The following is a 23,972-nucleotide window of genomic DNA, read 5'->3' on the forward strand; positions in this document are numbered from 1 at the left end:
GTTAACAGGCAGCAGATACAAGACAAGCGTAAGCAGGACTTCCTTCACACCGCCAACCTGTGCAACTTGTTCCAGGGGATATTGTGAAGGCCAACACTAGAACTGAATTAAAAAAAAAGAACCTGGTAAGCTGAGGACAGGTCCATCAACTGTTCTTAGCTCTGCAACAAAACACCCTGCTGTGGGTGTCCCTAAACCCCGGGCTGCCTGCAGCCAGGACTAGACGATAAGGGATGGACCACTTTGTAATTGCCTTGTTCGGTTCATTCCCTCTGTAGCATCTGCCAGCAGCCCTTGGCAGAAGACAAGGATACAGGCTAGATGGACCGTTGGTCCGTTCTTTGGATTGTGCAATGCCTATTGCCTAGGGCTTAGAACAATGCAATTCCTCTGCCGTAGCCAAGGAAGTCAGGATATCAAGAATCTAGTCTTGCCAGTCCAGGCCTGCCTTTTTAAAAAGTGGCATTTCAGGCAGTGAGTGAGGGGGTACAGGCCAGCGACTGCCCATTTCACCCTTTGTCAGCACCGCCAGACAGAACAGCTTAGAAGCGGGGGGTGTTTTCTGGGCAAGCACTGGCAGTACAGAACATTGTCAGCCTCCTTGGAGGATAGCCGTATAAAAGCACACGCCAAGTGCCAGGGGCCCAGCTACTGCTGAGACCCCATGCGCTACTTCAGACAAGAAGGGCCCTTTGCCAGGGTAGACACAATGGAGACCTTTATGGAAAACCTGCCGCGGCCAGGCACTCGGTGCCAAGAGTTGCACTGAGGGGTAGTGTCTGGCTGGCGGTGGCTTGGGAGAAGGTGCTGAGCAATGACAAGCCCCTGAATGGCTCTATTCAGAGATCAGGTGTGGGCGAGCCCCCGACTCTGCTGTGGAGGTAGGGGGATGCCTGGAGGCTCTACAAGGCTGTCATTATGAAGCACCTGAAGGCTGCACGATTAGCAATGCTTTGATTTCTCCACCCCACCATGGCATGGGTGTCCTGCCCTAACCACCAAGATCCAGTCCAACTCCTTCCCCAGAGAGGGACACACAAGATGGCAGCTTCCATCACAGATCCCAACCCTGGTTGGTGTTACCTTGGACACCCACTGCGCACCATCGGTTGTCTATAGGTAGCGGACAAACACTCAGAGAAACAAGCAGTTGTGGATTTTAATGGGGCCACCTCCCAGCTGTGTAGTTTGCAGATCACTGGCAGTAAACAGGGTCCTGAAGTGTCTTGGAGGAGGCTAGAGGACCTACTTTGTGCTGAAGGCACTGACTGGGCCTGGCCTCAGTTTCCCCTCCTCCTTTAGGCTTAGCTCTTTGGGGCAGAGACTGCGTGTGCAGCACCTGGCACTAAAGCACTCCCCCTCCCCCCACACACACACACAGCTACCATACTACATTTGCCATCCTCATGGAGGATGCAAGGAGACTTGCTCTGAAGCCATGATCTCATTTGGCCCCAGGCTTCGGAAGCAGGTGGGAAATAAAAGATCTGGACAGTTTCACCCACATTTCCTCAACGTAAGTGGCTTTTATTTCCAACACTTATGAAATCTCAATGGACACTACTGCCACAGACCGCTACGAACCCAGGGCAGGACTCCTCCCCCAGGGGAGGCATTGGTGCAGTTTTCAGGTTAGGCTCACACAGGCCGCTGTGGAGAGCAGGATTCACACACACACGGACACGCACAAAGGTTTACGGGGATAGACGAGGCGCAGCGTTTGGAGCCGTGTGATTGGTTGAAGTGTTAAGACTGGCCACGAGATCCATCCTAGCATGTCTAGAGGGGGGGTGAGGCGGATACTTCAGGTGACCTGGATGGTGAGTGGGACGGGCGCTCAGTTCTCCTTGGTGTACATGTGACTCAGAAGGTCTGCAACACGGTTACTGTAGCCATATTCATTGTCATACCTATGGGAAGAGAAGGACCAGTTCAACTCAAATGCTAGGTCACATGGGTCAAGTGGAGAACCTTGACCATAAAGGAGACCCTCCCAATTGGAGGTGTTCCCACCTGACCTCTAGGGGGCTCCTGGTTTCCCATCCCTACTACCTCAGCCACATGCTATGCCAGTAGGCCTCTGGACTAAATCGAGGAGGTTGGAAGGTAGAGGCTACCCATGGGTAGTAGAGGACCTTGTGCTTAAGGCATTGACTGGGACTCGCGAGATCCTGGTTTGATCCTATCTTCCTGTGCAATCTCTGGCACATCACCTCTGCTCCATCTGGAGTTACAGGACCACAGCCAGTGACCTCAGTAGATGTGGAATGGGACCCTCAGACTTATCCTGTCCTTCACCCAGACGCTTCAGCTGGGTCACGGAGGCCATTTGATTTGTGCATGGCACTAGGCGAAGGTGCTCCAAGCGTCCATCATGGCTAGGACCCAAACACCTCACGCCAGGCTAGAAATGCAGTTGACGGAACAAAGTGGTTCTTGACCCACTTTGGAGCAGCCACTACACTGAGCATGCCGACTCCTCCCGCCCCAGCCTGCTAGGGGACGCTGGTTTCCAGGCCCACAGCATCCTCTGAGCACAGCATCCTCTGCCGGGCCTTACCAGGAGATGAGCTTCACAAAGTTATCATTGAGGGAGATCCCAGCTCCAGCGTCGAAGATGGAGGAATGGCTATCGCCGATGAAGTCAGAGGAGACCACCTGCAAGTGCGGGGGTGTGTGTGTCAGAACTGGCTACTGTCAGCAAGACACAGGAGAGGGGGAGGAATCCAGAGGGGCCAGCTCACTAAGAGACCTGCCTCCCTTGGCCAGTGGTCCCCACAAGAGGCCTCCATCCTAGGACTTTGTGCAGCCTAGGGTGCAGTCAGAGATTTAAGAGGGTTGCAGGCCAGAAAACTATTCGATCAGTCTGACCTCCTGGATAGCGCCGGAAACAGAAGGTCACCATTACCCATATATTCAACTCCAGGACAGACAGACTACAGCACTTCAGTCTGCAGAAGAGTTACATGTCACAGGTGGGGAACAAGAGACAGATGCCACCAATGCCTGAGGTCCCACCCACAGCAGGGAACTAAGTAGGTGAGACCTGCCCAGATGATCTGTGCCCCGTGCTCTGGAGGAAGGTGAAAAATGTAGGCCCCTGCCAATTTGATTGGTCTTTCTGATTCAGTGCCACTCCACCCAGCACAGCACTATGCTGGTGTATTGATCAGCACCAGCTCACCTGCACTTCTGGCAGCACATCACCCACCCTGCTTCCAGTCTACACCCAGAGCCCAATCTTGCTTCCAGACAGACTGCTGCTCTCATTCCCACCTCACCTCATCTTCTGTGTATCCCAGGATCCCAGCCATGGGTCCCTCAGAAGCCTTCTTCATGGCCTCTTTGATTTCAGCATAGGTTGCCGGCTTAGCAAGGCGGCAGGTTAGGTCCACGACGGAGACGTCCGAGACAGGCACACGGAACGCCATGCCCGTGAGCTTCCTGTGAGGAGGGAAGTTTGGCCAATGAGAGAACATGCTAGGATGGCACATGAACAACTTGCTGGCGCTGAAAGCCAGGTCTTGGGGTTCAGGCATCGGCCCTCCCAATGGAGACGTGGCGTTCTGGGTTTTGCTTAGCAAACACTGCTCAATTGTCTCCTTTGGAGGACAGCCGCCATGAATGGTACAAGCTTCCACAGACCTGGTTTGCCCAGCCCCATGGCCACCTCTAGAAGCCAGAATTTCTCCACCACCACCCTGGCTTCTGAGTGACATTCATCATACAGGCCAAATGGTGGCTGGGAAGTCACCTACTAGGAGGCCTAGGCCAGAAACCTCTCCTGCTCCCTGAGACATGGCCCCTACCCGTTCAGCTCCGGGATGACCTTGCCCACAGCTTTGGCAGCACCAGTGGATGCTGGGATGATGTTCTGGTGGGCACCCCTTCCGTCACGCCAGGCCTTGGCAGAGGGCCCGTCCACGGTTTTCTGAGTGGCAGTGTAGGCATGCACTGTGGTCTGAAGGTTGAGAAGAGAAGCATGGTTATAAGCTGACAGAGGCTGGATCCAGCTAGAGAGAGTCACCTGCACATGGGAGACTTCCATATCTCCTAACATGGAGACCCTCCGGGGGTTGCCAACACATGGGAACCTTACCATGAGTCCTTCCACGATGCCGAAGTTGTCATGGATCACCTTGGCCAGAGGCGCCAGGCAGTTGGTGGTGCAGGAGGCATTGCTACATGGGGAAGGAAGGAGACACACTGAGCTAGTAGACACCTGCTCCTGGAGAAGTGCCTGTAGTCTGCCTAGTTGAGTTCCCATTCCCACCACCTCCATTTCTCCTGCCTTTTCAGGAGACCAAGGGGGAGATCAAAGAAACCATCCTGATTAGGTCAGTCTTGTTCACATGTCAAGGTGGAACTCCACCTGCTCCCCTCTTGGGGGGACCATCTTCCAGCACAAGTGCTGTCCCTAGGCCTCTTGCCTCCCAACTGTGGGGCCTGAGTTGTTCTTCGTTCTTGTGCCTGAGGAGAGGACCCGAGACGCGTGTCCAAAATGGAGGCTCTCAAACATCCCTCCCACCCCAGACAGCAGCTGTGTCCTTGTCTCTTCTTGCCGCATACAAGGTAGCAGCAGGTCTGCCAGACCCAGGAGACTACACCACGCCAGCCTGGAGAGCAGCTCAGGCGGCCACCCCCTCCTGCTGTCCAACTCCCTCCCCCCATGACGTGGGGAGGCCCGTCTTACCTGACGATTGTCATGCTGGATGGGTCGTACTTGTCCTCATTGACACCCATGACGAACATGGGAGCATCGGGGGAGGGGGCGCTGACTACCACTCGCTTGGCTCCACCTTGTATATGGGCCTGCGGAAGAGTGGCTAGTCAAGGAGGCGCCTGGCTATGCAGGAGACCAGGCCAACATCTGGAGAAGTTCGGCACTAGCAAGCCTAGGCGTTGGCAGACTCCATCATACCAAAGACATGGATGAAGGCAGGCCAATGGCCTCCCAGACAGAGTCCTGCCCTGTAGTGGTTGAGCTCATTAGTCACAGCTTTGCACCCAAATCCCAATCAAGGAGGCCAATCAGGTCTGAGCCCTGTGTGCGCATCAGACATGGCCCCAGCAGCTCCTGGTGGCGCTTGTACCAATTAGCTAATGAAGACACCCAGACACTCACCGAAGCTTTGTCAATGCTGAGGAAGACTCCAGTGGACTCGACGACATACAGAGCTCCTGCATCACCCCAGGGTATCTCACTGGGCTTCATGCTGTAACAGACAGCAGACCAGGGTTACTGCTGCCGGGGCTGCCTGCTTCCAGGAGGTCAACACAGGTGTTCAAGCCCAGATGAGGATTCAGTCCATCAACATTCAATTCCTTGCAGCTTGAGGGAGTGGTGTGGGACCCTGATACACCAACCCCTCTGCACCCATTTTTTACCCCCGGCATTTTTAGGATGACCTAGAGATCAGTGATGGAGTCTCCACTCAACTGTATCTGGAGGAAGGCTGATCTTCTGGTTTTAAGGCATTGGACACAGATGTGAGATCTGGTTCAACTGCTAGCTCCACCACAGATTCCCTGTGCAGCAAGTCACTAAATCTGTGACTCAGTTTCCCCATCTATAAATCGGTAGAACTTCCCTTGGTTCACAGGGGCTGGGAAGAACAGTTGTGTGCAGCCCATTGTGTGATGTCTGCCTCCCAAGCACCCAGAGATCATGGCACAAAAGCTCTGTCATTTCCACTTAGTCATAGATTCTATCCCTTCTTTAGGTTTTGCAGGATCCTCCAAAGGTCTAGACACATAGGTCTTACTCTAGATGCTGGGCCCACATCTTCTAAGGGGAGTTTGATTCTCAGAAGGGACTTTTTCCAATCTAGTCTAGCCTGTGTAACAGGCCAGAGAATTTCACCCTCAGCTGAGACAAATCACTTGTGATTTGGTGTGAAGCCAGAAGGACATTTTCAGCTAGCCATGCTCTCAGCTCAACCTGATGGGCTTCAGAGTTGGGGAGCTGTCTCCTTTACACTACAGATTATGGTCTTGAAGGGAGGCAAGCAGGTCTATCCATGCATGAGGCAGATTAGCCAGTCATATCTTGGCTCTGCTAGACTGGTACAAGTCTCAAGTAGGTGAACACGCTATATGGGAAAGCAGCTATTTCTCTAGACCGTGCTGAAGGATGCTGTGTACAGGAATCGCTCTGTACACTGCATAAATGCTACCACCTCTGAAGTGGCACATGGCAGCTGATTTAATGCCCACACTAGAGTCTAGGACAGGAAGCTATGTACAGAGTTTACTACAGCCAGCTGAAACTGCAGGAAGGAGTTTAGCCTAACGAACAGTCAGAACACTGGAACGATGCCACCACACTGCAAAAAGGTGCAAGGACTGAATGCTCAGTGCCTGAGTTTCCCCAGCTAGCTGACAAGCAGCTCCTCCAGCAATTTCACAACCATCAGCACTGATTCCCTGTTCAAGGACCATCACTTCGTACAGCACCATGCACTTGGCTCAGACGTCTCCCTCCCAGGGTTGAGCAGACTGGTCCCACTCAGCTGGCAAGATCCCCAAGCATTATACCAGCGATGAGGCACTAGATGCTAGCCTGCATCCCATGCTATCCATTCAGCTGCCCCTACTCACCACTGGAACACCGAGATCTCACTGCCGTCCACCACCAGCTTGCCATCTTCAGCCTTCACCTCGCCACTGTAGCGCCCGTGAGTGGAGTCATACTTGAACATGTAGACCTGAGGGGGAGAACGGGTCAGCCTAGCAGCTGAGGCCTTAGTGGAGTTACACTAGCCAGCTGTGGTCATTCAGCAGGGCCAGCGGAGGAATCTGCTTCGATCAACTGGAGATGGTTAAGCTTGCGACCAGCTCTAAGAGGCGGCCAGCAGCATCCAACCTCTGGCTCTGCAGTGAAGCAGCGAGCATTAACCATCCACAGCAGAGCCAGAGGGCATTAGCACACAGGGCAGAAGATCCAAGCTCCCTGAAAGCTAAGGGCCTATGGTGCAGATTCCTTTAACACTGCAGTCAAACCCAGCAGTGACTGTAGGATGGACTCTAGACAAAGCTGGGCTTCAGAGATGCGATGGCACCTTTGTGGCCAGCAGTTCCTGTCTGTGCAACGTCAAGAGAAAAAACAAAACAATTTTCCCAGCAAGCTTCTAAATCACAGGAGCTGGCTTAGAGCAGAACACTCCTTTACAAGCAAGAATGATGTCCCAGGTGAGGCAGCTCAGAGGAAAGTTGGCCATAAGCAACCTCCAGACACTGCTCTGCCAGCCGGCCCATCCCAGCCCTATGCTGCGATCACTATCTGCCTAGGGTTCTGAGCTGTGAGATGTCCAGGGATGCAGAGACCAACCTATGGGAGCCTGAGCTTCGGGACATGCAGAGGAGCATGTCCTGCGCAGGTTAGTTTGGCCGTTGGGTTGATGGGAAGGGAAGGTTACCATGTAGTTGAGGTCAATGAAGGGGTCATTGATGGCCACCACTTTGAGTCCCTTCTCCAGGCAGGCTCGGAGGACCAGGCGCCCGATACGGCCAAATCTGGAATAGGAAAGTTAGTTGTGAAATAGGTTCCTCCTACTGTAGCCACAGTCCCATCCAGGGGGCTCTGGATGATCTGGAGTGACCACAGGAATGGTCCCTTCTGAGCTGGCTTTTGATCTTCCTTCGCCATTAAGAGCCCTCCCCATACATTCTCTCCTAGTGCAGCCAATGGCAGCTCAGTCAGTGGGGCTTCTCCATGACTGTCATCACTAGAACACTGAACCACCCCCTTAGCTTTGCATTTTAGTGGTGCCCCCCTCTTTCTGATCTGGTAGCAGCACAAGCCAGCCATCTTAACGGCCCTGGAACAAGTTCCTCCATGAACATGCCTGGACACCATTCCAGCAACTCCAGAGGAGTTAAATGCTTCAAGATGACAGCCTGGTGACCCCTGAAGGAAGCCCAGTCACCTATGACTAAAAGCAAGACCACCACCTTCTTGCTCAGTCATTCATTCAACACCACTACTGCCATGAACGAGCTGGGCTCTTTCCTGCGGTTAAGACGGCTGCCAGTAAGTTCTGCTTGTAGCGACTCCAGAGGGGCAGAGATCCAAGCGGGGGTTTCGATTGCAGAGTGTGTTCCCAGCCACCGGTGCTGCAGGGAGTCCTTGAGTGACTTGTGAAATGAGCAGTACCAAGGAGGAGTCAAGGTGGAAGCACACAAGGTTGATTTTACTATGGTTGCTGGCTATGGCCACCACTTCTTACTACACGCAGCAGAACCTTTCATTGCAACTACCCTGAACAATCCCACTGTGCTGCAGTAGCAGAGAGCTATAACTCCATCCCACTGGGCAGAATAAGGGGGAGTTTGGGGTCCTTACCCATTAATCCCAACAGTGAGCTCAGACATGACTGGTTCCACGGGTTTCTCTACTGGAGCTGCTTCCTCAACTTTCTCTGGTGCTTTCTCTGGAACAGAGAGTTTTCGGGGCTGGGAGACCTCAAGTCTGGAAGGAAAGAGGAGTCAGAGCAAAGGCTGGGATGGATGCTGGTATCCAGAATAAGCGGAAAGGCCTTTTTGCATGGAAAAAAGGCCACAGCTCTTTTAGAGCCACTGGGAACAAGGGATTTGCCCAACCCACTCCAAGGGGTCCATCCAGGCCAGTATCCCATTTCCCACCAGGGCCAGTCCTAATTTCATTAGGAAAGTGCAAGAAAGGTCCCCTTGAAAGCAGTGATGGAATAACCTGCCCATAGCAGGAAGTTCTTCCTGGCCTCCTTTACAGGTTGAGGCTTTTGCCCTGAAGTCTCAAGGTTTCTATCTCTGCCAAAATCCTATTTTAAGAAACATGGAGCATGGAACAAAACCATTTGATCAATTTGAAGTGTGCTGCCTGTCACTCAATACCCCCTTTGTCTGCATATGAGAAGGTGAAAGGCAGTGCTCATTCTCTATGTCTTCCCCATTCGTTATCGGGCACCCCCCTAAAGGGATCCAGGAGCAATCCTTTCGTTCTCCTCACCCATCTCAGGCTCCCCCTACTTCTGTTCTAGCCTTGGAGATCAGAGCTCCAGACAAGGGCACCTAACTATCAAAGCTGCTATACAAATAGTGTTTATTACAGTAGTACCCTGGGATGATCCAAAGACAGGGCCCCATTGTGCTCCGCACGGTACAGAGCACAGTCTGGCAGTGCCCTGAAGACCTTGGTTTCAATTACATTCAATATTCTCTATCCCATTCCTTAGACACCCTAACTCCATTTGTTTTCCAGGGGCTGCACAGGGTCTTGAGGCTTGTCCAGACAGGGAGGTGGTTTCAGAATAAGGTTGAGTGGGAATTTAAAGCCCCGGGGGCTATTCCAGAACAGCTCCATGGATGGACACATTACACAGCAGCTTCCTAGGGAGCCAGTCCAGAATAGCCACTGCAGAACAGCTCCCGCTCAGTTTTCCAGTGTTGATGCATCCCCAGCGAGGCACAGGACTCCAACGAAAGCGACATCGTATTCAAGATGCTTCCTCCTTCGTGTCCATCAGTCAGAGCCATCAGCCCTCCCCACTAAGGTAAGGTCACACTAGTCAGCCTGCAGACAGCTAGGGAAGCGAGCTGGATTCTATTTGGTTCGTGCACCAGAATTTTTAAGCTACGCTCCAGTGGAGGAGTGGGTTGCATTGGACAAAAGGAGAAGCTTGCTTTCCTTTGGGTACGTCTACACTGCAATCAGAGGTGTGACTGCAGCACACGCAGGTCTACCTGATCTAGTTAGATTAACAGCAGCTGCGAAGCTGACGCAGCACAGACTAGCTGCTTGAGTGCATACGCAGGATGCCAGCTCACGCTGACATGCTTTGGCTATTATTTCAGCTACCTGGATCAATGCTGTGTGCTACAGCCACACCTTTAAGTGCTGTGTAGACACACCCGAATTGGGACAGGGGCTTTAAAGTCAGTGCCTCAAGGGTTTAGATGTTACCAGAATATATCTGGTCATGTCCACCTAACAGCCCTGCAAATTTACCTTGGGAATCTGACCTCCTGTGCTCAAGGCATTTGCAAGAGATTGAAGTGCAGATTTGCTCTGTGTTTTAGAGTTTGCTATCTGAAGATTAGCCCTGAAACTCTTTGTGGGTTTGCTATTTGTCAAGACCTGCTCCTACCCAGGAGGATGAAACCTTAGCTTAAAAGAGAAGCTGCAGTCATTTGCTTATCACTACTCATCGCTATGAAGGAGAGCAAGTCCCCAGAAATATACAGTCGCACGAGGCTAAGTAAGGCCCACGTGTTCTCACTAAAAACCACTTAAATCGGAGCTTACCTGAAAACTTTGACACTAACAGACGATCCAACTGACTCCTGGCTCAACGGAGAGTTACAACGCTGCAGCATTTTGCTGGCTGCCCTAGCTACTGACTGGAAATACTGAAAACAGCGAGTTCAAGACATTTTTTAAAACTGATCTTTAACGTAATCACTAACTATACTGAGATCTATGTTGCTATAAGTCTGTGGTTCTCTTTTAGAGAAAGGACCCAGACAATGAAGTCACTGGTCCTTTCAGTTGCTTTGACATTGGTTCAGTCTGATCATGGGGATACTGGCCTTGATCCTGCCCAGCATTTGGGCTGCCCATCTGCAAAGGCTATTCATGTGCCGGTGCATGAAGCACATTCAGATGGTGTAGCCAGAGTGACCACTGGGCCTCACGTGCCAGGATTTCAGGGGAGGCCTCTATTTTCTCAATGCAAAGTCAGTCCAACAGAGCATTGCAGGTACAGAGGGAAAGGCCTTCACAACACAGGCCTAGACCCAGAACTCCAATGTGACTGCAACTGAACCTGATCAAGTCATTTTCACCTTTAGGCCATTTGAGCCCAGAATTCTCTTTAATACAGGCCTTGCAAGTCCGTCCCACCACTCCCAGTCTTCAGGCAGATTGGGGGCATCTTTGAGGGGCTTCCTGTAGACCCCACCCCAATCCAGCCATAATGGGGTAGCCACAATGAGCCTCCACATGGGCTCCTGCCTTTGGGGAGGCTGGGTTGGGGGCCCCACCCCCTGCTTGGCCCCTCCCACTCAATGCCCTCCTCCCTCCCGGTCCTCTGCCCCACTGTGTTCCCCAAGTCAATGCTTTGTCCCAGTTGAGCCAGGCTTGTCCCTGCCTGGCTCTGCTCAGCAGCCCAGCCCAGCCAACAGGAACATATTTGCCACTGGGCTGAGCAATCGGTCTGGTCCTTCGACCCATTCCCCAGTCGCAGCTCCAATCCCTCCCTAGCATCCCCCCCCCCAAGCTCCCTGCAGATCAAGATGCTTCCATGTCAATTGCGCTAAGGACAGGCTTTAGTGACCCAGAGCAATTTAAGGGGAAGCTAAAACTGATCACATGACTCCAGCAGCTAGGTGCACCATAATCAGGCCTACTGAAGTAGTAGAAATATACATAGCACACCCTGAACCCCTGACAGCACAAGTACTTTGATAGCCCCATTTACACAGCCTTTTGCATCCATCAGCTGTAAATCCTAGCACGGTAGGATGGAAGCCTTCCCACATTATCTTGCAACTGAATCAGCAGAATCGCCCATCAATCAGTTAGGAGGTCAAACGGCAAAGGTGAATCTAGCCTGAGGCCAGCTGGGAGAAAAGCACTGGCTGTTGCAGTGTAAACACACAGCACTCTTTCCTCCAGGCCCCTCTCAGAGATACAGAAGCACAGGTTAGAACATAGGGCTGGGAATCAGGGCTCCAGGTTCCAGTGGTCACTAGCTCACAGGTGTGACCTTGGGCAAGGTCACGCCACCTGTGTGCCTCAGTGTCCCTATCTGTACAAGAGCAGATGAATCCCCCATTTTAACTGGGCTCCATAATCTTAAGTCAGATCAAGAAACTAAGGCATGAATCCCTGGAACTGATGGAGTCAGGGCTTCTGGGCTGTATTCAGAGTGCCTACACAATCACTAGACACTGTCTCGGTCTTATATGCTGCCAACCCCTCTCACCCACAAAAATCAGGGAGGCTGGGGCCTGCAACACAAAGATAAGCATCCAGAAATATTGTAGGCAAGCGAGCTGAGCAACTAGCTTTTGAAACCAAGCAAGGTGAACAGCTAAACAGATGAGATCAATGCAGGCAGGCAGGTTTGGCCAGAGCCCTGATGGAGCATTAATATCCAGCCACCAAAGAGTTAAGCCACCAGCAAGTGTGCATTAAGAACTGCAGCCCTCCAATTGCAATGTTGGAGTGGGATTTATTTTAGAATTTGTCCTGTCCCCCCATCAGAATCCAGTAGGTCGTTAAAGAAAATCGAGGCAGCAGACGGCATTTCACTTGGAGCTGACAGCTGCTCCCAACACCCTGCCTGCATTTTCGGGGAAGCATCACCTCCATTCCCAGCAGAGGGACCACGGCCAGTTTTCACTCCACAGCTATGGATTCTACAACTAGGGTAGCCTAGTGGGGCTGGGCCATTAATACAGCGAAGACTTTGAACCCAAGGGCAGTGGCGTCCAAGGAAGAGAAGATGCAGAGGGCGTGCTGTTCGAGAGGCAAGAGGACGGGGTTGCTCATTTCTGCTGCGTCACTGCAAAGCTACTTTTGACACAAATAGGAGAGTCTCCGTTTTGGCACGAGCAGTGCTTCAGTTGTGCCAGGGCTTAGCTCTGGCACCTCTAGCTCAGCGAGTCAATTATGAAAGGAAAAAAATTAGTGCCCCGGTCCCTCTTTCATTGCAAATTAAGCACTGGGCATGAGAACCCCTTCCAGATCCTTACAGTCTCTTATCTATCAGACATTTATCATCACAGCAGCTAGGAATCCTGAGACTGGGACCCTATTGTGCTAGAAAGTGCCCATCACCATGGCATCTTTGCTAAACAGACCACCAAATAAATGGTACTGCACAGATGAATATGTGGGCTCCCAAAGGCGTACGTCTGCACTAGCCCAGCTAAGGTTTTAACACAGCTAACAGCAGAAGACTGAGTCATCCTGTTGCTTCAGTACTAGACAGTCTCAGACTCCCCCCAGCTATCAATTCAGGATCAACTGGCCCATCTGTAGTGACTGCGGAGGGGGGAGACGTGGCTATTTTCACCCCACTGCAGGCATTCTACCGCAGTGACATTGAGAGGTCAGGAAGCTGAATGCCAAACCCACACGAGAACACATTAGGCGCACACCACAGACACCGCAGTCTTTGCACATCCACAGATAGCCTGCATCAAACCCCAGCGACTTCACAAGCAACATTTTATGGATGTGGAGAGCTAGGGAAGTTAAGTGACCTTGGAAGAGTCAGCAGCAGAGCTGGGAAACAGAACAAGCCTCTCAACTCTGCCAGCTTTAACCACTAGACTGTGTTGCCTCAAAGACAAATGACACTCTCCTTGGTACTTGATGAAATCTAGAGATCAGAACAAGTGCAAGAATTGGTGTCTGCTTTCCCAACCCAGAGAGGATGCACAGAGTTTCACTTCTGGCAGACTTCCAGCAGCTAAAGACAGGAAGCCTGCTCAGTTTAGATCCTCATTCAGCACCACAGCAGAGAGTCACAAATATGCAAATATCACCTTTTTCTTCTAAAAGGGGAGGCGGGAGACCAGCTTGCTGGCGGTAGATGCTGTTAGAGGAGAGAATTATAGCTTTGCTAAAGAGAGGCAATTGTATATCAGGTCCCAGAGACCCAAATACCATCATATTACTAGCACTTATCAGTACATCTCAAAGCACTTTAGAGATTGCCTCAGTTTCCCCATTTGTGAAATGGGAGGGTAAAGAGGGGAAATGACTTGCCCAAGATTGCAGGACCTAGGGGACAGAGCACAGGACTCTCTCTCCACTTCTGCAACCTACTGTAGACAGATCAGCTTTTTAACCATCCGTCTGAGCAGGATTATAGACAGACACTTCTTGTAATACTCCCACCAGTGGGTGATTTTAAGATAGATGCCATACATGAATTAATAGGGAGACGCTGCCTCTTCTGCAGAGAGGAGGGGCATGTGACATCGGTAGTGGTGCAATACAGTAGGGGCTGGACAATAATATTGCAGTCTGCTCTCTGATGCAGGTGCATTTTTGCTATGGGGAGCATGCCATCTTCTGCCCTTGCAACGGCTACTCCCACAGAGGAAGGGGAACCGTATAACTTCATTGCAAGTACTACAGTTCAGAAGGAAGCGCTTTAAATCTCATCCCTCCAGGGTCAGGGGAATCCTGCCTGGTTTTTCAGCTCCCCCTGCCTGAGGCACACAAGTGGAAGGACAAGCAGGCTAGCTACAAACACTTCCCATCTCAGAGGAGGTCAGGGCATAGGAAGGAGAGACTCTACCACTAGCTGTGGAACTAGAAGCAGGGCAGATCCCCTGGAGGTGTTCTGGGCTGGGTTTTGGGGGTTCCAGTTAGGTCTATAAGAGGCTTGGGGAGACGACACCTCAAGCTGCAGCTCTGGGGTTTAGTCTATTTCAGGCTGATTCTATTTTAATTAAGCAGCACAGAGAACCGGCTTGATCTGATCAGCAGGGAGGCTCTGCCCATAGAATTATTTACTCTCTACCTCCTGTGTGCCAGGGTAGAGGGATGATGGGTGAAAATGCAGCCTGCCCATCCCCCATGGGGGCACAGACTCATTTCTTGCATGACTGCAGGGGGTGAATAGAAGGTAAATCCCCCTACCGCCCTGCCCTCTTGGGAGGGGACATGATACAGAACCTGATTGGAATGTCTCCTGATGTCGGTGTGTTTCTAGAGAGATCCATGGTGCAAGGCCACCACCAGGTCAAAGTGTGCATCATCAAATCCCCATCCCTGCCCATCGGGAGAGTCACCCCTCAGACTGCCCCAGAAAAGAGTCACATGCAGCTGCTCCCCAAGCACCTCTCTGCCCTCCCCTCCCCACTCTGGACCCCAGAGCACCCTAATCCCTCCCCTAAAAGACAGCACCTCCCCCCCGCAGCTGCCCCATACATCTCTGGGCCCCCTCCCATTTATACTCCATCCTGGATGCTTGCTGCCCTCTTATTGTTCCAGTCCCAGCCTACCCCCTGACACAACATCCCCTCCCTACAACTCCCTGCTCATATACCCCCCCCCCATCTCCCCACAGCCTCCTCCCCATCTGCAGCATCCGCCACCCACAGCTTTACAGTGCTGCGGTCCCTGCCCCACAGAAATGCAAGCTGGCCCCCACCCCCTCAAGCGCTGCCACTACTAACCCCCACCCAGCTGCTCCACAGGCTGCCCCTCACATCACCTCCAGGCTACCCCTCCCCCACATCTAACCCCCAGCCCACGCAACCACCAACCCCTCCAAATGCAGCCCTGGAGTCCCCCTGCTCACCACAGCCCCCCAAGCCAGAAGCCCCACATCAGATCCAGCCCCCTAACCCCCGGGCTAACCCCTGCTGCATCCCCCCCAGCAGCCCCCCACTTGGAGCACCCCCATTCCACCCGACTTCCCAGCCCCCCAAACAGGGCCCTAGCCCCATTAGCCCCAGCCCCCCTCCCCTCCCCTCCCCTCACGGCTGCGCCCCACACCACCTACCACCGAGCCTGCGATCTGGATGGCGTCGAACGAGAGAAGCTGCCGCTCAACGCCCGTTTATATACTCCCCTCCCCTCTCCTGCCACGCCTCCCTCACCGCCTAGCCACGCCCCGCTGTCGCCGGCGGGCGCTGCCTGTCCCCGCCCCGCCCGTCCGTGCGGCGCGCGTCTTAGTAACCACACAGCGCGCGCGAGTCAAACCGTTCGCGGTAGGGAGGGGGCGGGGTTGGAAAGAAAAGCCGGGTGGCCTCCACTGCGCAGGCGCCACGGCGCGGTCGCGAGACGCGCTGGCGGTTACCAGCCGCCGAGGCACGCGCATCCTTCAGGCTCGTCCCCTCTCACCCCACTCCCGTTTCCTTGCGCATGCGCAGCTGCTGCCCTCCGGCTGCACTTGCGGCTTGCAGAGGGAGGCGCTCGCAAGGGCTTCTGGGGATTGTAGTTTTTCTGCCTGTTCCCTGCCTGGCGTGGGCTGCATCCTGCAATGCCCCCAGGGAGAGGGGGAAGGGCAACTGCCTCCCTGGGAACTGGGCAAAGCATGGGGTGAGGGGGGGAGGGCATGGATGACAGGTGTGTGTTTGGGAATGGATGGATAGACAGGCAGACAGATAGAGGGGTGTGTCTGGGATGGACAGACAGACTGACAAACAGATGAGGGGTGTTTTTTTGGATGGATGGACAGACAGGTGAGGGGCGTGTATGGGGTGGGTGGATACACAGACAGACCTGAGGAGGGTGGATGGACAGACCGACAGACAGATGAGGGTGTGTCTGGGATGGGTGGACAGACAGACAGATGAGGGGTGTGTCTGGGGATAGACGGGGGGCGAGGAGAAGCAGAGGGACAGCTGGCCCTTGGAGTGGGGCCCTCCTGCCGGCTGGCTCCTTATTCCACGGCTGGACCCACTCGGAGGCCTCCCATCCCCCCGCGGCGTGGCGGTGGGGGGGGCGTGCGCGAGCCCGCAGCCCGCCTGACGTCAGCCCGAGAAATGAGCCAGCACAATTGAGCTGTTAATAATTCAGGCGACGGCGGGCGGGGGGGCTGCAGCTGATGCTCTCCCCCCGGCTGATGCCTTTGAAAAGGCCAGGCCTTGAGGAGAATCCCGCCGCCATGGCAACCCCCAGCCCATCGCTCACACAGCTGCAACTTCCTCCCCACCCCAGACCCCCTAAATGGAGGGGGGGGGTTAACCCTCGATGGCCCAGAGGAATTGTGGGTCTCCAAGAGGCCGGCCGGGAAGTGCATGACTCAGCACAGATCGGCCAACTCTAGCCTGGTGGTTAGGCCCGGCTAGGCCTGACTAGTCCAGAGAGACGGGCCGGGACCATGGGAGTTGGGACCCCCTGGTGCCTCCTGTTTGGGGAACCAGGGGGAATCAGAATGAAAAAAGCAAGCCCCAGGAGCCTGGACTCCAATCTGTCCCTAGCTCTGGGATGGAGAGTGGGAGGGGGTCTAGTGGTTAGAGCTGGGGGGGAGCCAGGACTCCTGGTTTCCATCTCCAGCTTTGGGAGGGGAGTGGGCAGTGGCGTACCGTGGGTCTCCGGCGCCCAGGGACCAATACTTGCATTTCCCCCCCACTCCCCTGCTCAGCAGCAGCAGCCCGTGGAGCCTGTTTCCCGCTTGCCCCCGCTGTGGGTGCGATGGGGAGTGGGAGTGACAGGGGCAGATGCCCCCAGGCTGCCGGGCGGAGGAGGGAAGGAGGGGAGCATGACGGGTGGACACAAAATACACAACAGCTCTGCCCTGGAGCCCTGCTTTTAGGTTAGCTGCCTGGCCCCTGCGCTGCCGGGGTCCCCGTGGCTCCCTTGTTGCGCCCAGCGCGGTGACAGAGAGGGGCAACGGGGTGGCTCCGAGGAGGAGGGCCCAGACAGCACCCCCCCAGCCAGTGCCTGGGGGCATGGTCCCTCTCTCCCCCCCATCACTATGCCACTGGGAGTGGGGTCTAGTGGTTAGAGCAGGGAGGGATGAGAGCCAGGACTCCTGGGTTCTCTCCCCAGCGGGGAAGGGGAGATGCTGAGAGTCAGAACTCCTGGGTTCAGCAGTAGCTGTCACCTCTGACCATGACCAGGATTTCACAATCCTTTGTGAATGTCATTAGGGATGGGGGAAGCTGCTGTCTTTTGCTGTGTGTCTGTGCAGCACCTGTCACAACGAAGCCCTGATCTTGACTGGATAATTAGAAGCCTGGTGCAACTGTTATGATCCTAAATACGTTTAACAGCTCCGAGATGAGCCCAACTGATACTTCAGGATCATCCCAGGACAAAAATAACAAGCCAATCAATGAACAGAGCAAGAGAGAGGAACCAGCATCCAAATCAATAACCCACACTAATGCAAACTCTGGCATGGACTGCAGCATGACCAGGTATCGGTCTCCCCTAGGGAAGTTACATCTCGGAGCCAATGACCTATCCCCCACCCCCCCCCACCCCACCCCACCCATACTTTGGTGTTGGATGTGTTGTCTTGGAAATGCAGGACCCTCCCCAGATCACCCCCAGAGATTGATCCCCTCCTCATCTGAGCACAGATTCACCGGAGTTCGCCTGGCTTATCTTGTTCCAGCTCTGATGCTACATGCATTTGCAGCTTCAGCTGCAGACTGGCTGGGGGGGCCCGGGGCGGTAGAGAAGAGACTAAAAATAAATCGCCAGGCCTCACTGGAGAGAGAGGGAGAGAAAGAGGGGCAGGAAAAGAGCGAGAGAGAGAGACGGAGAGACGGGAAGGAGAGCAAAGAAAGCAATGATAAAAAGAAGAAAGAAAGTTGTATTTGGTGCTAGATAGATAGATAGATAGATGGGGTGAATGAGGATGGATAGATAGGTAGATAGATAGATAGATAGATAGATGGGCTGAATGAGGATGGATAGATAGATAGATAGATAGATAGATGGGCTGAATGAGGATGGATAGATAGATAGATAGATAGATAGATAGATAGATGGGCTGAATGAGGATGGATAGATAGATAGATAGATAGATGGGCTGAATGAGGATGGATAGATAGGTAGATAGATAGATAGATGGGCTGAATGAGGATGGATAGATAGATAGATAGATAGATGGGCTGAATGAGGATGGATAGATAGATAGATAGATGGGCTGAATGAGGATGGATAGATAGATAGATAGATAGATAGATAGATGGGGTGAATGAGGATGGATAGATAGATAGATAGATAGATAGATAGATGGGGTGAATGAGGATGGATAGATAGGTAGATAGATAGATAGATGGGCTGAATGAGGATGGATAGATAGATAGATAGATAGATAGATAGATGGGCTGAATGAGGATGGATAGATAGATAGATAGATAGATAGATAGATAGATGGGCTGAATGAGGATGGATAGATAGGTAGATAGATAGATAGATGGGCTGAATGAGGATGGATAGATAGATAGATAGATAGATAGGTAGATAGATGGGCTGAATGAGGATGGATAGATAGATAGATAGATAGGTAGATAGATGGGCTGAATGAGGATACATAGATAGATAGATAGGTAGATAGATGGGCTGAATGAGGATGGATAGATAGATAGGTAGATAGATAGATGGGCTGAATGAGGATGGATAGATAGATAGGTAGATAGATAGATGGGCTGAATGAGGATGGATAGATAGATAGGTAGATAGATAGATAGATGATAATGGGCGTGTGTAGGGGGATAATTTGCTTTTGAGAATGTCGTGTGGGACTGTCCCAAAAGCCTTACTCAAATCAAGATCCATCACTTCTATTGCTTCTCCACCTCCTCTTCCTCCTCCTCTGCCCCCTGCGTACAGTAGGCCAGTTGAGTTACCCTCTGGCTGCAGAGGGCTGGTGAGCTCCAGATTAACTAGGGCAAAAGCTTTGTGTGTGTGTGTGTGTGTGTGTGTGTCCGTCCTGCTGCCTTGTCGTGGCTTGTTTGTGCAGCGACCGGTCACGCACTGATCCATGTGAGCGCACACGCCGCCACGCATCCCTCTGCTGGGCAGCCTGGGAGTTTGCAAGCTGCTTCATCGGCAGAGCAAGCTGTCCAAAGTGCTGACAAAGGCCAGGGAAAAGACGGAGCCCATCGGGGTCTCTGTCAGAGGACTGGGGGAACCAGAGACGATGGGTCATATGCTGCGTTTGGGGTCCGATCCTCCGTGCCAGTTGCCCCTCCCCAGATCTGGTGCCGCGTTGCTACATAGGGCAGGTTCTTGGGACGTCACTGATGCAAAGGCCACGAGGGACCGCTGTGATAATCTAGTCTGACTCCGGTGTCACACGGGCCAGAGGGCTGCCCTGAACGAATTCCTGTTTGAACTAGAGCAGAGCTTTTCAAAACAATCGTTGACTCCCTGCCCGCCAGGGTGGCTGTGTAGGTAGTGACTGGTGAATTGCCATCACTTCACGGTTCCAGCACGGGCTCCCCCCTCCCTTTGCGATGAGGCCTCTTGATCATGGGAGGAAAAAACTTTTCGTAGTAGTACAGCAGAGCCCTGTTTATCCGATCTCATTGGGACGGGGGCCAGATCGGATCATCAAAAATTCGGAGAATCCGGAGAATGGGGAAGTGTGAGGCTGCGGTGCTGTGTAGCAGCCATAGGAGAGATTGCCTGCTTCTGGCCCCGTGTGCGCTGGTTGTTCAGTAAATACAGAGGCCCGGATAATGGAGGGTTGGATAAACCGGAATCTACTGTAGTAGAAGTATTATATTAGGTGTATTATGGTAGCACGTACCAGGACCCCATTGTGCCAGCTAGGTGCTGCACATTATTATTTATTTCCGTGTATTATGGTAGCACCTAGGAGCCCCAGTCATGGACCCAGATCCCATTGTTCTAGGCACCGTATATTATTGTTTATTACTTGTATTACGGTAAACTTGGCACTCCAGTCATGGCCTAGGACCCTATTGTGCTAGGCACTGTATATTACTCTTTATTTAGGTGTATTATGGTAGCACTTAGGAGCTCCAGTCATAGTCCAGGACCCCACCGTGCTAGGAGCTGTACATAATTGTTTATTAGGTGTATTATGATAGCATGTAGGCACCCCAGTCATGGCCCAGGACCCCACAGTGCTAGGCGCTGTACATCATTAGTACTGTTTATTAGGTGTATTATGATAGCACCCAGGCACTCCAGTCACGCTGGCCTCTGCTGTGCCAGGTGCTGTACAGTAAGTGGGGCAGGCTGGGATCCAGTCCCGTGTTCTGTGCCAAGCATCTGTGACTCCTCTGTCTTGGCTGCAGCAAGTGGCTCGGGCCTGGATTCCAGCCCAGCTTTGCAGCCCCCAGTTCTGTATCCTCCTTGGTTCCCCGGGTGGACGGGACCGTCCTGCCCATACAGTCTGCCCCCCGGCATAGCCCAGGCCACAGACCCTGCCGCAGGCATTTGTGCCCATCACTGCGATCATTCATCACATTTATTACCGTGGTACCTAAGGGCCAGCCCAGACTGGAGCTCTATTGCACCAGGCGCTGCACAAAGGCAGAGCAGCGGGTGAGACGCAGGGTGGGGGGAAGAACTGGAACCCGCCCCCAGTGTGACAACTGAGATGGCAGCAAGCCCAGATGGCAGAAGGAGGGGTACCTGGAGGGGGCAGTCCCGCCTGCCCAGCCCTGGGCCCAGCAGGGTGTGGCCCCCGCTGGACCCCATTTCACCCCCTGCAGCAGAGCATCCTGCTTTGGCCTCTGCTGCTCCCTTGGCTAAGCCTTAGCCCAGCTGGAACGTAAATGATGCTCACACGGCTGTGCCGCGCTGTACCTCAAAGCAGAACCCCCCGTCACCCCTGCGGTGTGATGATGAGACGCTTTGTACAAAGTCTGCCTTGGGATGTATCGTTTTGTAAGTGGTGCTGATATCCTGTTGGACTGTGCGGGCTGTCACTGGATGTGAAGTATTGCGCGTGTGTTACGGAAATCTGTGGTGAGGCTGGGAACGGCCACAACCAGCCTTTCACCTACAACAAAAGAGTAGCCATCGAGAGCCAGACGTTGTTAATGGCTCATCAGCACACAATCCACTGTCCCAGAGCGTACACAATGGGGACTGCTTGACACCCCCCCCCAGCAAGGATCTTTCTAGCAGCTGCGAGAAGGACGAAAAGGGGAGACAGTGACATCAGCGCTTGACCTTTTACCCCCCATCCTAACACCTGGAAGAAAGCACGTCAGGAAGACAAAGACTTCGAACTGGGGAAGTTGGGTCCCAGCCAGGCTGGCCTGGAAGGTGCCATCTGTCAGGGGGAGACTCGGCTAGATTCAAATGCTGTTTAGTTTGTAGAACTTAGACTGTGAATTTAACCGGCCAGGCTTCTGGCCAGTACAGGACAGGACAGTTCTGGGGTGCAGAGCTGGGGAGCCGGGGGGAAGTGGCTGGAGCCTCTCTACTGATGGTTCATGAGTGGCTGGGAAATCATTCCTGTAACTTAGTTGGGCGTGTCCCTGCCTGTGGATAGCTGTGTCAGTGCATTGCCTGGCAGAGGTTTTAGCTTGACATCAACATCACAGGTTAAAAGGCAACCCAGGCTGGTGCGTTTGGAGGGCTCGGTGGTCCCACAATCCAGGCTGCACCCCGGGGACCCCACCGCATCCGCATGCAACTTTCATTGCAACATCAGACTCTAGCTGCGAATCCAGGGCTCCCACTGCAGCATGTCCAACTTCCCCTTCTTGTTTCTGCATGCCATTGCATTGCGTCTGCCCTGCAGTGCCAGCTCCCCTTTACAGCAGCAGTAGCCTCTGGCCTTCCTCTGCCCAGGAGTGGGGGACTTGCATGCTGTCGTTTTCCTTCCCTTCCAGGGAGTATAACAGCTGCAGTCGCTCAGGGCTTTTGGGAAAGGCAGGAGTTTGCCTGTCAATACCTCTGTCTAAACGAGACTGCTTACACTTTATACCCACCTTTGATTTCATGCTGGATGCTCCCTTGTCTAAGTACATTTCAAATCCTCTCCTGGACCCTACGGAGCTCTTGGTCTGGGATCTTCTGGGCTGTAGTTCCACTGGCTGATTGGAACAATTATTAAAAGTTGCAGTTCTAGGGTTTGCCCACTAGGTGGGGACATTCTAAATGCCAGGGGCTAGGAATGATCCTATTGGCCACACCAGAGCACAGAGCTGAGACTCAAGGACTCGCAGGATTCAAAAGAAGATTGAGAAGCTTATACGCATAATCCGAACATCCACAGTTACACCCCAGAGATAGGAGTAGAACCCAGGAGTCCTGCCTCCCAGCCCCACACCCTGCTCTAACCCACGAGACACCACACCCCTCCCAGAGCTGGGGATAGAATCCAGGAGTCATAGGAACACAAGCACGGCTATGCTGGGACAGCCCAATGGTCCCTCCAGCCCAGGATCCTGTCTTTGAGAGTGGCCAAGTCCAGATGCTTCAGAGGGAATGAACAGAACAGGGCAATTATTGAGTGATCCGTTCCATCGTCCACTCCCAGCATCTGGCCCTCAGAAACTTAATGACTCCCAGAGCACAGGGTTGCATCCCAGATGATCTTGGCTAATAGCCATTGATGGACCTGTCCTCCAGGAACTTATCTAGTTCTTTTTTGAATTCTGTTATACTTTTGGCCTTCACAACATCCCCTGGCAAGGAGTTCCACAGGTCATCTGTGTGTCAGATGAAGAAGTACTTCCCTTTCTTTGTTTTAAACTTGCTGCCTAGTAATTTCATTGGGTGATCCCTAGTTCTTGTATTATATGAAGGAATAAATAACATTTCCTTACTCACTTTCTCCTCCCCATTCATTTCATAGGCCTCTATCACATTCCCCTGGAGTTGTCTCTTTTCCATGCTGAACACTCCCAGTCTTTTTAATCTCCCCTCCTACGGAAGCTGTTCCATCCCCCTTGTCATTTTTTGTTGCTCTCTTCTGTGTCTTTTCCAATTCTAACGTATCTTGTTTTGAAATGGGGCGACCAGAACTGCACACAGCGTTCAAGGTGCGGGCGTGCCATGGATTTATATAGTGGCATATTTGCGATCCCTTTCCTAATGGTTCCTAACATTCTGGTAGCTTTTTTCACTGCTGCTGCACATCGAGCAGATGTTTTAAGAGAACCTTCCCCCATAACCCCACCCTCTCTTTCTCGAGTGGGAACAGCTAATTTAGACCCCATCTTTTTGTACATGTAATTATGTTTTCCCCCATGCATTACTCCAGACTGATCACCGCTGAATTTCATTTGCCATTGTGGTACCTGGGCTGGGGAGATCCCTTTGTAACTGCGCAGCCAGCTTTGGACTGAACTAGCTTAACTTTGTATTGGCCACAAACCGGGCCATGTCGCTGTTCACCCCTTTTTCCAGACCATTTGTGCCCATGAGAAGCAGCACAGGGCCCAGTGAAGAGCCCTGAGGGATGCTCTATTTACCTCTCTCCACGGTGAAAACTGACCATTTATTCTCACTCTTTGCTTCCCGTCTTCTGACCAGTTACTGGCCCATGAGACTCTTTCCCCTCACCTATCTGCAA

At 52.9% G+C, this 23,972-nt stretch overlaps 1 protein-coding gene across 2 annotated transcripts; it reads right to left on the minus strand.

Annotated features, from left to right (window-relative positions):
- Window positions 1–1,231: 1,231 nt before the first annotated feature.
- GAPDHS (glyceraldehyde-3-phosphate dehydrogenase, spermatogenic) lies at window positions 1,232–15,629 on the minus strand. Of its 2 annotated transcripts, none has more exons than XM_067558516.1 (11): window positions 15,507–15,629; window positions 8,345–8,470; window positions 7,419–7,515; window positions 6,601–6,707; window positions 5,126–5,216; window positions 4,694–4,812; window positions 4,100–4,181; window positions 3,810–3,961; window positions 3,282–3,444; window positions 2,561–2,658; window positions 1,232–1,910 (listed from the first exon to the last, which is right to left on the minus strand). In XM_067558516.1, the coding sequence occupies exons 2-11, from the start codon at window positions 8,371–8,373 to the stop codon at window positions 1,838–1,840; spliced, it is 1,011 nt and encodes a 336-aa protein (XP_067414617.1). In that variant the 5' UTR covers window positions 8,374–8,470; window positions 15,507–15,629; the 3' UTR covers window positions 1,232–1,837. The 2 variants fall into 2 exon arrangements, with proteins under 2 accessions (XP_067414617.1, XP_067414616.1); XM_067558515.1 differs by lacking the exon at window positions 15,507–15,629 and adding an exon at window positions 10,283–10,368.
- Window positions 15,630–23,972: the final 8,343 nt, after the last annotated feature.

Source organism: Emydura macquarii, unplaced genomic scaffold (assembly GCF_026122565.2).
Source record: "Emydura macquarii macquarii isolate MOO-44397 ecotype Brisbane River unplaced genomic scaffold, CSIRO-AGI_Emac_v2 contig_2116, whole genome shotgun sequence".
Classification (NCBI taxonomy): domain Eukaryota; kingdom Metazoa; phylum Chordata; order Testudines; family Chelidae; genus Emydura; species Emydura macquarii.